At 45.9% G+C, this 14,128-nt stretch overlaps 1 protein-coding gene across 6 annotated transcripts in view; it reads right to left on the reverse strand.

The window, feature by feature from the left end:
- The window catches only part of LOC3289969 (E3 ubiquitin-protein ligase CBL), an 80,060-nt gene continuing 65,932 nt past the window's right edge, over window positions 1–14,128 (reverse strand). For 5 of the 6 annotated variants that reach the window (XM_061645916.1, XM_061645914.1, XM_061645915.1 and 2 more), the window contains exons 3-9: window positions 12,755–12,901; window positions 12,533–12,676; window positions 12,324–12,440; window positions 12,097–12,221; window positions 11,870–11,991; window positions 11,519–11,659; window positions 1–5,596 (exon numbers count right to left, since the gene is read on the reverse strand). In XM_061645916.1, the coding sequence (XP_061501900.1) occupies window positions 3,158–5,596; window positions 11,519–11,659; window positions 11,870–11,991; window positions 12,097–12,221; window positions 12,324–12,440; window positions 12,533–12,676; window positions 12,755–12,901 (3,235 nt within the window). In that variant the 3' untranslated portion in view covers window positions 1–3,157. Of the gene's footprint in view, window positions 5,597–7,005; window positions 8,792–11,518; window positions 11,660–11,869; window positions 11,992–12,096; window positions 12,222–12,323; window positions 12,441–12,532; window positions 12,677–12,754; window positions 12,902–14,128 lie in introns of those variants that run through there. The other variant, XM_061645920.1, reaches the window with a different exon arrangement.

Raw genomic sequence — 14,128 nt, forward strand, 5'->3', positions numbered from 1 at the left:
TTCCATTTCTTATATGCTCTGGTTTGAGATACATATACATATATTTTGTTCCAGTTCCTTCAGTTCGCATCTCCACTCCCCCTTCCCCATCCCTCCCACACTTTACTCCCACCTTTGCTTTGGTAGCGTAAATGGCCGATTGCATTGCGAAATTCCTCCGTTTTCTCACACTCCTACTACGGCTACGATCTATCTGATCCTTTTCCCTTCTTCTTTTAATTTCTATTTCACAGTTTTGTTTAACCATAATTATTACCAGTGTAAATGTGTGTAAATGTTTGCGACAGCGAAGAAGAGGGTCATGTAAGTTTTACATATTTTTCGTTTCATCCTTCACACTATTACTGTGGTTCATATTTTGTAGCAAAACTCTTGTTAATTCCTTGTCACGTTGCTGCATGCCTTGCCTTGCGCAATGCCGTGTTTGGGCGAGAGCTGTGCCTGCCACAGTGCATCACAACTGTCAATTTTCAATGGACATGCTGGTGTTTGGGTGTGTGTGTATATTATGTGATTTGCCATCTATTTTTATCGTATTTCTTATCTGTTTAAAATTGTTACAAATCGTGTGCAAAGAACTGTCTCTGTAACGTTGTGCAGCATTGTATGGTTCCTGTAGCAGGGTTAATTCCTGTTGTTTTTGCAGATATTCGTTTTCGACAGTGAGTTCAGTAATAATGGTACCGCAAACACACACACACGCGCACATCCACATTCTGCATTTAGAGCATGAAGTGTAGCAGCAAAATTGGACCAGAAGTAAATAAATGGTACTGAACTATGAACCTGCTAATGGTTTGTTTTAATTTAATCTGTTTTTTTCTTCTCATTCGTATTTGCTGAATTTACTGCTCCTTCTTCCTTTTTTTTCCTGTTTTTTAATGTTTCTTTTCTGCTTTTTGTTTGTTTGTTCAACTTCAAATGGTTGGCATTAATATTATGTTTTAGCTTTGAAGAATGTTTATAAAAAAATATATATGTGTACTCGTGATGTCTCTTGTTTGCCCGTTGAATTCTGTTTGCTGTTTATTTTTAGTTTTGGTATTGGGTTAAAATGTGTTTTTATTTGTTTGTTTTTCTGCTTTTTTTTTGTTTTTCTGCAATTTGTTTGTTTTTTTTTTGCATCTTACTCTGCGCACAGAAAAAGAAGCATATCTTTTTTGTTATTACTAGCTGTTTGTTGACTTAGTACTGTTAGTGTATTATTTATCCGTTTTTGCGCCTCTTATCATGTTCACACACATACACAGTTGTTTTTATACAGTTTGTTGATTGCAATTATGGATCTTCATTCTAGTATTTTGCTTCTTTGCTTTGTTGCCCTTTTTTGTCGTTTTGCCTTTTCTTTCTTTGCTTTTCTCTCACGAGTTCTATCTGTTGCTTTCCTTTCCAGCATTCCTTTTCGAGCGATTCTCGTTTCGTTTGCTCTAATCTATTTGCCTTTTGCTACCTTATGTACAATGATGCTTCTATATCTTACTGTTACACATGTGCTCATTGTGCTATATAATGTTTTTTTTTTGTTTAGTGGGAACAATATCTGGATTTGGGATAATTTTATAATGAACACCGTTCCCCCTCCCCTCTCCATCTATATTTTCTAACTGGAATAGGCTGTGTCATTCCATTGGGATGAGTATTATTAACGTTAGCGTGATTCGTGATAAGTGTGATTGCGATGCGCTTGCTTAAATGTAACGCCGAAAAAAGAAGGGGGGGGGGGGGGGGGCAGGGGTTTTGGAGAAGAACAAGGGAGAAGAACTATACTTATCGAAAACTTTTACATGGCAAACGAACGTTTAATTTGAATTGCTATTGCTTAAAGCTTCCCAATCAGTCAAAAAGTTGTCGGGGAGGGAGCGCAGGGGTGAAAGATTAGTTTCGTTTCGATTGTGTGCGAATAGTGTGTGCCACTGCGTTAACGGGATTAATACACACACACACACACATACACAGGCTTTTTTTTCTTCTAAAACTGCTTTACAATTGTTCAATTCAATTAGTTATCGCGTTTTAAATGCGTCCAGTACTGTACAGTATGCGGCCAAACGTATGCGGTTGCATTTAATTCAACTCACAGCATCAGAAAAAGCCTCTCCCCCCGCGATCTTGTTGTTTCAAATCTCTTTCGTTCGTGTGTTTTGTTTTGTTTTTGTAGCAATTGTGCCTTAATGTTATTTTTTTTAAATATACATTACATTGTTGTGAACTGTTGTCTACTAACTCACTTTTTTGAGTGTAAAGATAAATTAAAATGTTTTCTAATATCATCGCAACGTACAAAGCTTGTACATTATGATCGGGTTGAGAAATGTGCTCCCTCTCTTCCTGTACGCCATTCAGATTCGCTTTGGGATTCCTTCCGCTTCACAATTCGTCACGTGCGAAAGGTGACAGTAAACAGATGACTAGTGGAGATTACTATGTACTCATCCATATCGACTATGGATGCTTGCTTCTAAATCAAACGAAAACCTGCGTCTCGCGTTTTTGCTACTTTTGGCACCGCCGTCTTCCGTCTACAGTACCGTTGCTAATACGTTCCCCGATATCCTTTTCCCATCGACATATACATGTTTGCTTCATTTTGTGCGCATCAGTTTGCATCTACGACACCGCCGGAATGTTTGCGCACGCACACGCACACCCTACCTACACATAGAGGGACAGGGAAATAGTCCAGAACTACTACTGCTAAAAACTAAAAACCAGAGAGCTCTACAATCGATGTACAAAGGGGGAAATCCCCTCTCGACCTGTCTCGCGTGTCTATCTAAAGGTAATAACGTAAACACTAAACCGTCCGTCTGCTCGCTCGAGAGCTAAGGAACTAAAATAAAGCTTCCATTTGATGAAAGGATAATACACTTCTTACGCTAAACTCACACTCGAAACACACACACACGCGCGCGCATAATTGTTCTGAAGCGTTCTGATCGCGCTCCTTTTAACGGAAAATTGAAAATTCTAGCACTCCACGCTCACACATGACTTCAAACGCTGTATCATTAATTTTAATACGATACACGCTAGCTATGTACACACACGAATCGTGTCGTTGAACCTACCTGTTACATGTATGACACTTTCTTCCCTTCAAATAAAATCTTATTCCACCTAACTAGAGAGCCTGCTATAACCTGCCCTTCTTCCCTGCTCAACCGCCACCGCTCTTGCTGACAAACTCGTGCAGTATGTCGCACGCCATCTCGATGTTGTTGCGCGAGATGCCGAGCGCCGTGATGACGTTCTCCTTCGAGTAGCCCTCCTGCATGAGCCGCGCGATGTACTCGAGGTTGATGTTCTCGTACGGCACGTTCGGGTTGTTGTTGTTGTTGAGGGCCGAGCTGAGGGATGGTGGTCCACCGCCCGCTGCACTAAAACTTGCCAAATGGTTATTGTTACTGCTGCTGTTGCTACTACTACTACTACTGCTGTTACCACCACCACCGCCGCCGGCATGCCGCTGACTCGGGCAGTCCTTTACCGGCCCGCTGGAGGCGAGATTAACGTTCTCGTACAGCAGCGGATGCCCAGCGGAGGGCGTACCGGATCGTCCTCCTCCACCGGCAGCGGATGCGGCCAGCTGCGACGAGGTGATCGATTTCGACGGCGGATGCGGCAGGATCTTCGCCCCGACCGCTGCACTGTTGGCCGGTAGCGACTGGTGCCGCTGGTGATTGTTCGAGACGGCGGCCGCAGACGACGAACCCGGTGCGGCCGGTGCGGCAGCAGGCTGGGTGAACTGGGTGCGCGGCTGGGGCTGCGGTTGCCGCTGCGGCGTTGGCTGCGGCTGTACCGGGGCCGGTTTGTACTGGAGCGAGGGTGTCGTTGCGCTGCCGGTGGCTGACTCCAGGCTGCCACCGGTCGTCTGCTCGCCGCTGATCGTCGTCTGCACCGTGACGAACCCGTTCAGGCTGGTGGTGCTGACCGAGGCGCTCGTCGGCTTGAACTGGTACACGTTGTTGGGCGTCAGGGCGGCTGTCAGTATCAAGCTTTGGTCCGCCTTTTCGTCCACCTTCAGTATGATCGGGTGGCGCGCTTCCGGTGGCCGCGTATCGATAATGCCGACGATCGTTTCCGCCGGCCCGACGATCACCTTGTCTGTGGCGGTGTCGCCCGCCGCGAACGGGTCGCCACTCGCCGATGAAGGTTGTTGCTGGTGCTGGTGCTGCTGCTGCTGCTGGGAGCTAGAACAGGGACACGTCGCCGTGTGATGCTCCTGCGATGTTACCGCGATGTTCTGGTGCTTGGGAACAGGCGGTGGCGCTGGTGGATGCGGCGACGCGGCCAACGATGGCAGATTCTCCGAGCTGCGGCTGAGATGCAGCGCACCGGCCGTATGGTTGGCCAGATTGCCCATCGAGGACGCCCCATTGATCTGGCCCGGCGTTCGGGGCGCGCTCGGTTGCAGATGCTGCAGACCGGACGCAGGCGGTGCTGCACTCACACGATTGCTCCCGCTGCTACAGCCGGCCAGCTTCTGCTGCCGATGGTCCGATGCGGCCGATGCCGCCAGAATGCCGGGCGACGATTTGCGCGGCGGCAGCGGGGGCGGTGTCGTTGTGCACTGCCGGTAGCCGTGCTGGTAGATCGACTCCATCGAGCCGCCCTGGCAGCTCGTCTCGCTCGACAGTGCCCTGTTCAGCGCCTTCAGGATCAGGTAGCTGCTCGGGGAGTTGCCGGTGACGGCGGCACTGCCCACCGGCGCACTCAACCGGTTGGTTGGAGGTTGATGCTGCTGCTGCTGCTGGTGGGAGGAGGAGGACGAACCGGTACAGGCGGCACTTCCGCCACCCTGCGGTAGAAGGGAAGAGGAGGAAGATTTGTTACACTTCACCAGGTGACCGGTAGGGGTGGTGGTGGTGGTAGGGTTGGCGGTGCTGCCCGTGCCACAGCTACTGAGCGAGATGTTGGTGTGCGTCGCCAGGGCCCCATTGACCGTGTGCGAGACGGTGGCGGCGGCAAGCGGTGGTGCCGAGGCGGCCACTGCCGCAGCGATGGCCGCCGGGGTGCTGAGCGCGGGATGGGAAGCGACCGTCAATGCCGCTGCACCGGACGCGCACGAGGAGGAGCTGGTGGTGGATGAGGAAGAGGACGTGGAAGAGGTAGAGGAAGAGGATGAAGATGTTGAGGAGGACGAGGAGGAGGAGGAGGAGGAGGAAGAGGACGTAGTGGTGGAGGATGGGGAGGATGAGGAGGGTGGGTGCGATCCGGGACAGGCGTTGCAGGAGGCCGCCACCGGTGCCGATGCCACCAAGTTCCCGCTGCTGTTGCTGCTGCTGGTGGTGGTGGTGCCGGCGGTGGGAGGAAGCGGCGACTGGGCCGACATTCCGACGAGCAGCATCGAGGAGGGGCCGACGCCTCCCGCCGCGTATATGTCACTGCCGGACAGGACCGGCGCCGAGGGAGCCTGCGAGGTCGGTGGACACGAAGAAGGTGGCTGCTGTTGTTGTTGTTGTTGTTGTTGGTGCTGCTGCTGGCGCCGGGGCAGACGGGGCGATGAGTGCGGGCTTTGCTTGTCGTTGTTGTTACGTGCCAGCGTCATGCTGTTGCTCAGCGCGTGCAGTGATGAGGTGGCAATATTGAAATCGTCCTGTTTGCGCCATGACCAAGGTTATTACAATCCCGTGCCGACCAACCGGAAAAAGCCAATTCCACACACACACACACACACACACACACATACATACACACACGTACAAGGTGGGAGCGTGTCGCGAAGGTTTTTTTTAATTTGCGAGACGCCACGCCAACACAGCCACACGCACGCACGCATCAAAGTAAGCCGCGAGTTTAGGAAAATTAAGGAAAGTGTGTTGAGCAGCGGTGAAAGAGAGAGACAGAAAGAGAGAGAGAGAGAGAGAGAGAGAGAGAGAGAGAGAGAGAGAAAGAGAAATAGAGAAAACCAGAGAAGGAAAAATTATTTAGTTTTTCCAGTTGTTGTTTGTTAGATATTTACCATAATTCGATTCGAACGATTCGATCGATACACACATTACACCACAAAGTTGGAAGGAGTGAAATATTAGCGAGAACGGATTATAGAAAGAAATAGGAGCATGCATTTAATTATATTAAGTTTAAGTTAATAGGACATTAATGATTAATTACTATATTTGTAAATTCCATGCAAAAGTATTAATTGTTAAGTGATAAAAACACACATATTTAGTAGAAACCATTTTACAATCAGGGATTTGAAATAAAGACGATAAATTTCATAAAATTGTACTATACTTATAGAATATTGTTCGACTAGAAAAACCCGGAACGAGAAGATAAACAAGACAAAAAAACAATTAAATTACACAGCAAACGAAGCAGACGACGAACCCGAATTAAAATGAATGTTCGGCTGATTCCGTCTGGCTGCGAACGATTGAAAGCCGACAAAAGGCTTCAATTGTCCACTTTAATGACTATTTTGCACCGGCTTCCATTCCAGAATTGCATCTATCCGGCATCGCATGGCCACACACAAACACACATACACCATCATAGTGTGTTGACAAGTGGTTTTGTAGGCTAATCCCACACGGCTTCCTTTGTTACGAGCGATGCAATATTAATTGCATATTCAAGTCAAACCGTGGTGGTCAGCCACACCACGGCGGGAATGGTTTAATTTCAACATCAATAAACATTTTAAATAATTCCACCCACCAATACCCATACAGGCACACACAAACAGATTGATGGAGAAATTCGCCTCTAGCGAGAGAAAAAAAAAAACACACACACACATTTCCAATTTTCAATCATATCGCATTTCCATATTTCATTACTCCTCTTCGTTCGGGAGGCGGAGAAGAGGGTTTTCATAAACCATGCGGAAACGTGAACCATTTTCCCGAGGCCGAAATACGGTTAAGCGCACGGGATGACTTATTTCGACGAATCAATTTTCTCAATTTCCAGGTTTTACGCCGAGTTACGGAGGGATACCTTCCTTCCCATTTTTTTGGGGGGGATTTCTGGGGGTCAAAATTGGGGTGGTCGTGAAATACTTCAAGATCAACCTCACGAGCAGAGCCGGGGATTAATGATGTGCAATTTTTCACCGGCGGTTTGCTACCCCTCATTATACGAACCGTTGTGCACCGTAAGCTGGGCTGGCTAGCTGGTGGCTGGTAGTGAGGTAGGCGTTTTTGTTTTTGCTTGCCGGTGGATGTTCCTGAGAATCCCTAGACTGGGAAGCCTCACCGCCACAAACTAGCCCGCCTGCCTGGTGGGTTAATAATCCAAATTCGAAGAACGCCTGCAGGTCCTGTTTAAGGGTTTGATTAAGCAGGTTCCTTCAATCGTTGCCTTTCTAATCATTGCCAATGGAGAGTGTGTGTTTGTGTGATAGAGGATAAGTGAGAGAGTAAGAGAGAAGGCAAAACAAACAAAAAAATACCCCAAACTAATGGTAATTTAAGGTCGGAAGGGCTTACTTTTTATCCTTATTTTGTGTCCTGATTTTATAAATCTATCAAACCGGGTTGAATATTTTTCTCGATTGAATTGAAATACGGTTCCGGTGAATAAATTTCCAGCATTCACTATATCAGATATTCTCACGCAGGACAGCAACCGACAAGGTCGGTGTCGGTTTGCGCAAAAAAAATAAACCTCTTGAAAATCCTTACGAAAATTGGGACTTTAGGTTCACAGTGTACACCAGAAGGTGTGAGATGGTGTCACCGAGGGTTTATTTAAATTTTCCAAGAGAAGCTCTAAGTGTTAACGAGGAACCTGTAGCACATTAGGACCGCAAAAAGAGTAATTTTAAACTTATGAACAATTCGAATCTATTTCCATACGTTTTTTTTAAATAAATAATATTTCTTGTGTCTATATTCTATGTCCATCAACGCGAAGTATTTAAATACTTCCCTCAGAGCTGTGTGTATTAAAGAAAGGATTTTTAAACCATGGCATTATTATGTTGGCCATATGAACAAAAAAAAAGCTCCCACACTGATAATAAAAAAGGAAACAAAACCGAAAACAAACGAGCGCGATATGCCTCTGTACCGAACGCAACCGGTGACGTATTTGTACGTGGTGCGCCTGAAAGTTATGCATGATTTATGGCACATTTGGCTTTGCGCTTTGGAAGCCACAGCAGCAGCAGCAGCAGCAGCCGCATCAGAAGTAGCACCAGCGACAGTACCCGCCTCCGATAGTAACTGTTCTGTGTTGGTTTCGTTGGTTGGTTGGTTGGTTTGTGTTTATTTAAGCTTTTTTTTCCTGTCCGTGCGCTTTTAGGGCGATTTATTGTACATTTTTGTTGCCTTTTAACCCTTTCATCAATGCCAAACGCGGGTGTACCCGTGTGATGCATAGCAAATGATGCGTTGTATTTAGCAGAACAAAACCAAGTGAACGAGATGACGAAAAAGGGAGCAATTTTGTGCTTCAATTATTTTGACAAAAGTTACTAATTGGCCGTGTTAACCCAACTGAGAAGATTTGTTTTGCTAAACAAAATATTTTATCCTTTCAATATGATCGCTTCTGCGTACTACCTACCAAAGGGAGGTTAAACAACTGCAATTTAAATTGAACAAAACACAAGCACACAAAGAACAAGTTTGGTGGAATAATAAATACAGTCAAAAAACAGCATGCGACAACTATACTTGACAAAACAATGCAAACAGTTTCATTCCATACGGCGCAAACGCGGTGTGATGATACAGAGCTGTGTGTGCTAGGGTGTGTAGGTACGCGAGTGATGAGAAGGTGCTTTATTGCTCGTGATGCGCTCTCTAGTGATGGAGTGATGGAGGATGCTCGTGAGCTAAAGGGAAGATAAATAAATTCAAACAAAAAAAGGAAAAACGAATGGAGCGGAAGAATATTCCAAATACACACACACGCACAAGTATACAAATAGAATGAATGGAACACGACTAACTACTACAACGCAAACGCGATCAACCGCCCCCATGGAGAGCTGATCGGTTTGAAGAGGTTCGACGACTGTGAGGTTGTTCTTATGATTCGGTTTTATTTTATCGATAATGCACTTACTGATCGAGAAGAATTTAAACTATCTAAACATGCTTATTGCTTGGGCTAAAATATCTAGTAATCATTACTACGACGCTCTGTAATGGATTCTTTCTTTCCATAATATGATCCTTGATAAGTTTGTGTCGCTTTTGCTTTCTGTTCGCTGTCGGCCGTTTGTTCAGCTTTTTAATTTTAATCTTAATCGTTCTCTGATTGGTTACTATTGTTTTCATCGTGTTTTGGGGGCGGACTTTACTATAGTCTTTAATCTAACTTGTGTTTGTGATAAATCATAGTTAAAGCGGCGCCATCGGATGTTGGCAGTAGTAGTTAAGTGCTTTTCCATTTACTGTAAATAAATATCTTAAACCCTAAACAGACACAGACCTCAAACTGGACACAGGGAAAGGGAAGAACACAATTCTTTTTACTGATTTGTACAAAATAAACTTTTCGAGACCAGACAACAGAAAAAGACGAGCAATCGTTTACTTGTTTGTGGTTGGAAAGTTAATTTATCTTATGCCGCGATTTATAGTACACAAGCTTACACACACATGACCAAATCAGTTACACATTGCAGCAAAACGCAATGGCAAAATGGCATCTCGCAATCTCAGTTCAGAAATTTGTTTCGAAAATGTTACACGTACACTAACTACCTACAATAAATTGCTAGAGCTCGAGCGTCTTCCAATTATCAATAGAGTTCCTATCTAACGCGCTTATGTGGCTACATGGAAGGGCTACTACTAACGCACTACTAATTTTAAGGCCACCCCACAGCACATTTACGCACATTTTATCCAATACATATTCGTGCTAATCATCACAAGGTTTTGAATTGTTAAGCTTGCCCTGTTTTTTCTTCTTCTTTCGTTCCTTTTCGTGGGTTTGTCTAGGGAAGCCTGTTGCTCTTGCAATTTTATGTACAATCTTCGCCAACCACTCACACACACACATACACAGATGCGGTATGTCTCGTTTTTTTTTTGTACACCCTCTCCCTCTCTTCGTCTGTACTTTTGGAAGCCTCTGTCCAGCAGCGGTTTAGTTTGTTTGTGTTTGCATTTTGGAAACATTTCGTACGCAGTAGTGTAGAGTATTATTTGTTACATGTGTTCGACGTTCAGCTCTAACTAAATATGAACTATCTTATCAAGCATCTTATCCTATTGTTTGAGTGGAAGAGAAGGGGGCTTTTCTTTTGCTTTTTTTTAGAGGAGCCACGGAGGGATTCCATTTAAACTGGACATGCCAAGGAAATTATGTTGTATTACTCAAACTAACCATAGAGAGAGAAAGAGAACAAAACCTTTGAATTAACTGCCATTTGTTTCGCAGTTAGTCCTTTCTCCTACTTAACATACAAAAGAAAACAATCTAAACCTCCTAGTGCATCTACCACAGTGGTTTTAGAGTCCTTTCTGCCCGGTCGTACTGCAAAATAGAGTGCTTAATTTATAAAAAAAATACACAAAGCGCTGCTCATCCTATTTTGCGATCCGTACACACAAACTTATCCGGCAAAACTTAACTGTCTAAACTAACTAAAAATGAACAAATTTGGCTAAACAACAGAAACGCGCACTAAATGTAGTGCTGCCGTGAGAAGGGTAGGTGTGTGTGGTGGAATTTATTTCCTAACACTTTTGCGCCATCGGTAGGGAAACACACTTTTGCACAGATTAGCAAATGGGAAGCATGATAATGATGATTATGATGCTGATGAGCGGGTGTTTGTGTGTGTGTGTGTGAGTCGGTCCAGCTTATGGCTGGGATGAGTTGACAGCTCGCTCTAGTGCGGTACACGCACACACACACATTAGAGGGATTCCTACACATTCTATGCTCATGAATAAATGAAGAAGTACATTGCATTCGTCAAGCGCGTGCGTAACTAAAACGTGCACAAAACTGTCTAGTTTGAGGTGGGGTGGGGGACGTTAGAGTTGGAGGAGTTTGGCATGATGGAATTCGAAATTATAAATGAACGGTAATTTAAACTCGTCCCTATTGCACGCTGTGCACAGCGACCGTGTCTAAATCGATCCACTGGGATATGAGCGCTATGATGATGGTGTGCTACACAATAGTTACACCGAACTAAACGATAATACACACTCGCATGTGCACACACAAAACACACACATACACTACATGTAATGCAAATGCTGCACGAGATGCCGGGACAGGTGGTGGTGGTGCGTGGGTCGTTTTTTCATGATGGTTGATGGTTGGGATGGATTTCTATCGGCAGGATACGCGCGGCTTCGGTGCTGTCTAAGATGAAGGACATTCAGGACACACAGGGACGGGAATAGGGGCAGCGAGTGTGGCAGCAGACAGGGCGCGCACGGGCAGCGTGAACGAGCGAGAACAATGCACACACGCACACACACAGATATACGCAAAAAAACACAACACACATACAGAAACGGTAGCAGAAAGGGAGGGTGTGGTTGAGGGAGAAAGAGAGTGGGTGGTAGGTTGTTGGATGAGCTCACAGTACCTCCGTATCGTCATCGTGATCGTCGTTCTGTAGCTGCTGGCGGCCGTTCGCCGAGTTGCGATTGTGCTGCCGCTTGGGATCGAACGCGTCGACCACGATCTGCTCCGTGCCCTTGATTTCCGCCCGACAGAATGGGCAACCCTGGAAAGAAAGAAGCAACAGAAACAACAACAAAAAAGGATGTTAGTTTATGTTGCACATTTCCCTCGCCCCCCGGGGGGTGTGGGAGAGCGATATGAGAGCTCTTGGCATTGACGTGTGAAATGATGCTTTTGTCCGGTGGGATGATGGGACACCTGTCGCACAGCGCAGAAGGTCATCTCACTTGCAACGCCACGCCACCCAACGTACCTGCCCCTCCGAGTCCACTTGCCAGGCCGTTAGGCAGGGTGTGCACAGCAGATGCCCGCACGGTTCGATGCGTATGTCCTTATCGTTCTCGGCACAGATTTTGCACAGCTGGAAGGTGCTTCCTGCAAACAAAAAAAAAAAGATCAGAGAGAAAGGTGACGATGAAACAAAAATGCAATTAAATCGAGCCAGGATCATGTCGGATGGATCCGTTCCCGGGTACGTACCCATTTCGCAGTACAGCTCATACTGTTCCTGCGTCACGGTGATATGATCCTCGAGCGGGCTCTGCACGGCGAACGACAGGTCCGGATTGTTGGGTTTGCCGTCCGGGTATAGGTAGAACCCTTCCCTGCAGGGGGGAGTGTGCCAATGACGTGGTTGGAAAGACAAGACAACGGAATAAGGATAGGTTAGTACATGGAAAAGCAAGTGTAACCATCTTTAGCCTTACCTATGGCCGTCTAGTAAAGCTTGACATAATGACTTGTTCTGCGGGATTGTCTGCAGGATTTCGCCCTCTTGCGTCACGTACCCTATCGCCCACTGTCCTAACCGGGTGCAGGATAATCTGTAATAATTGGGCGAAGCGGCATTGCAATATTATTAATGTTTTAATGTTATCCAAAAGCAAACGAGCAACGTTCTGGGGGTGCTGCTTACCTGAAAACATAACTACCAGCCTTAGTGATATACTTTTGTAAGCGTGCTTTGACTTCGTCGTAGGTTAGGAAAGCTACGTAGCCCGGATGGGTCACAGCAAGGATTTGCCAATTTCTTAGCAACGTATTCCACGGTTGAAACAGCCTGCAACAAAAGCAACAAAAAAAAACAGTGGTTTAGTGGAAAATGAACCCAAAATCAAACCATCGAATCGAACCGTACCTTGTAAACACATCAAATTCAAAATTTGATATATAATCATTGCACGTTAAGTCTATGGTGGTTTTAAGCGCCATCGCTTCCAGCCCGGAGGAGATCGGATGCACCAGGGATAGCTCGAACCGGAACAACTTCCACGGTACGAGTGTGCTGCGGGAAGAGAGAGAGAAAAGATTGGGTGTTTTGTTAATATTTTATTACATATTTTAGAGAATATTTAACAATACAATTAGGCGAAGGATAAACATATATCAGCGATGCTGTTCTGGGAAATGGAACATTATGTCCTGGTCTTTCCCTCTCTGTTAACCTAGCTTTTGATTGTGCCCTCATTACCGTTACTGTCACTTATTTCATCGTGGAAGAACATAGCTCCGATGGACCCGATTTAAATTACGTTTTAAACCGTGAATCGGTGTGTCGTATGATAATGATCGTTCCAAGGCGAACATTCTTCCCTATCGTCGCTGATTTCCCTTTCATGTTGGGCACGGGGGCGAAAACGCAAGCACGGGAGAGCAGCAATCACAAACATTTACCCGACCGAGCAGAGAATGGACCCCAACCAGGAGGAGGAAAAAGGAACTTTTCTGCCCATCGGCGCTCGAAATATCACCATTAGAGACGTTAATGTAGTACCCTCTTGAACTGATGATTAATTCACGCTCTGCCAGCAGTTGGCACGCCAGTCGTGCTGCAAATTCGCGGACCGGAGAAAGGCGGATGGAAGGTACCAGGGTGGAGAAGTAGGAGCAGAAGGAGAGACCAGCAGCCCGTCAAGTAATTACACTGAGAGACAGAGTGCGTCAGATGAATAATTACAAATCACTCGACGTTCAAAAAAGTGCTCGAAGAATGGAGCAAACAGAAGGAAAATAGGTAAGAAAACAGATTCTCGACAACCAGCAGCAAGCAAGGGAAATGAATGGGTTTGTAGCACACAAACACACACACACACACACACATACACAGGCAAATGAATCAATTCCTCATTACGTTACATGATTTTATTACGAACGTCTGGGTGTCGGTTTGGAGCAGAAGAGCAGACGAATTCGAACCCATTTGCTTCCATTTCATTCCACTTCATTAACGCGCGCGCGCTCGAAAAAGGATTGGTTTGCCATTAAAAGAGTGTGTGCGAGGGCGAAGGCTTGGCGTTGGTCCGATTTCTTAAAGAAGACGCCAGACCGCTGCACCCTTTGCCCGACCCTTCGGGGCAGCCTTTCGCGCCATGCACCTTCTTACACTTAAGCTTAATGATGCCTTTTTCCCCCACCGCTTGCTCTCTCTGCAGTTCGGAATGGCTTTTGATAAAAAAAGAGAATCGGGAACTACCGGGTGCAGGAAATTCTCATCATTAAAAACTCATCCCCC

The sequence above is a fragment of the Anopheles gambiae genome, chromosome 2 (genome assembly GCF_943734735.2).
Source record: "Anopheles gambiae chromosome 2, idAnoGambNW_F1_1, whole genome shotgun sequence".
Lineage (NCBI taxonomy): Eukaryota > Metazoa > Arthropoda > Insecta > Diptera > Culicidae > Anopheles > Anopheles gambiae.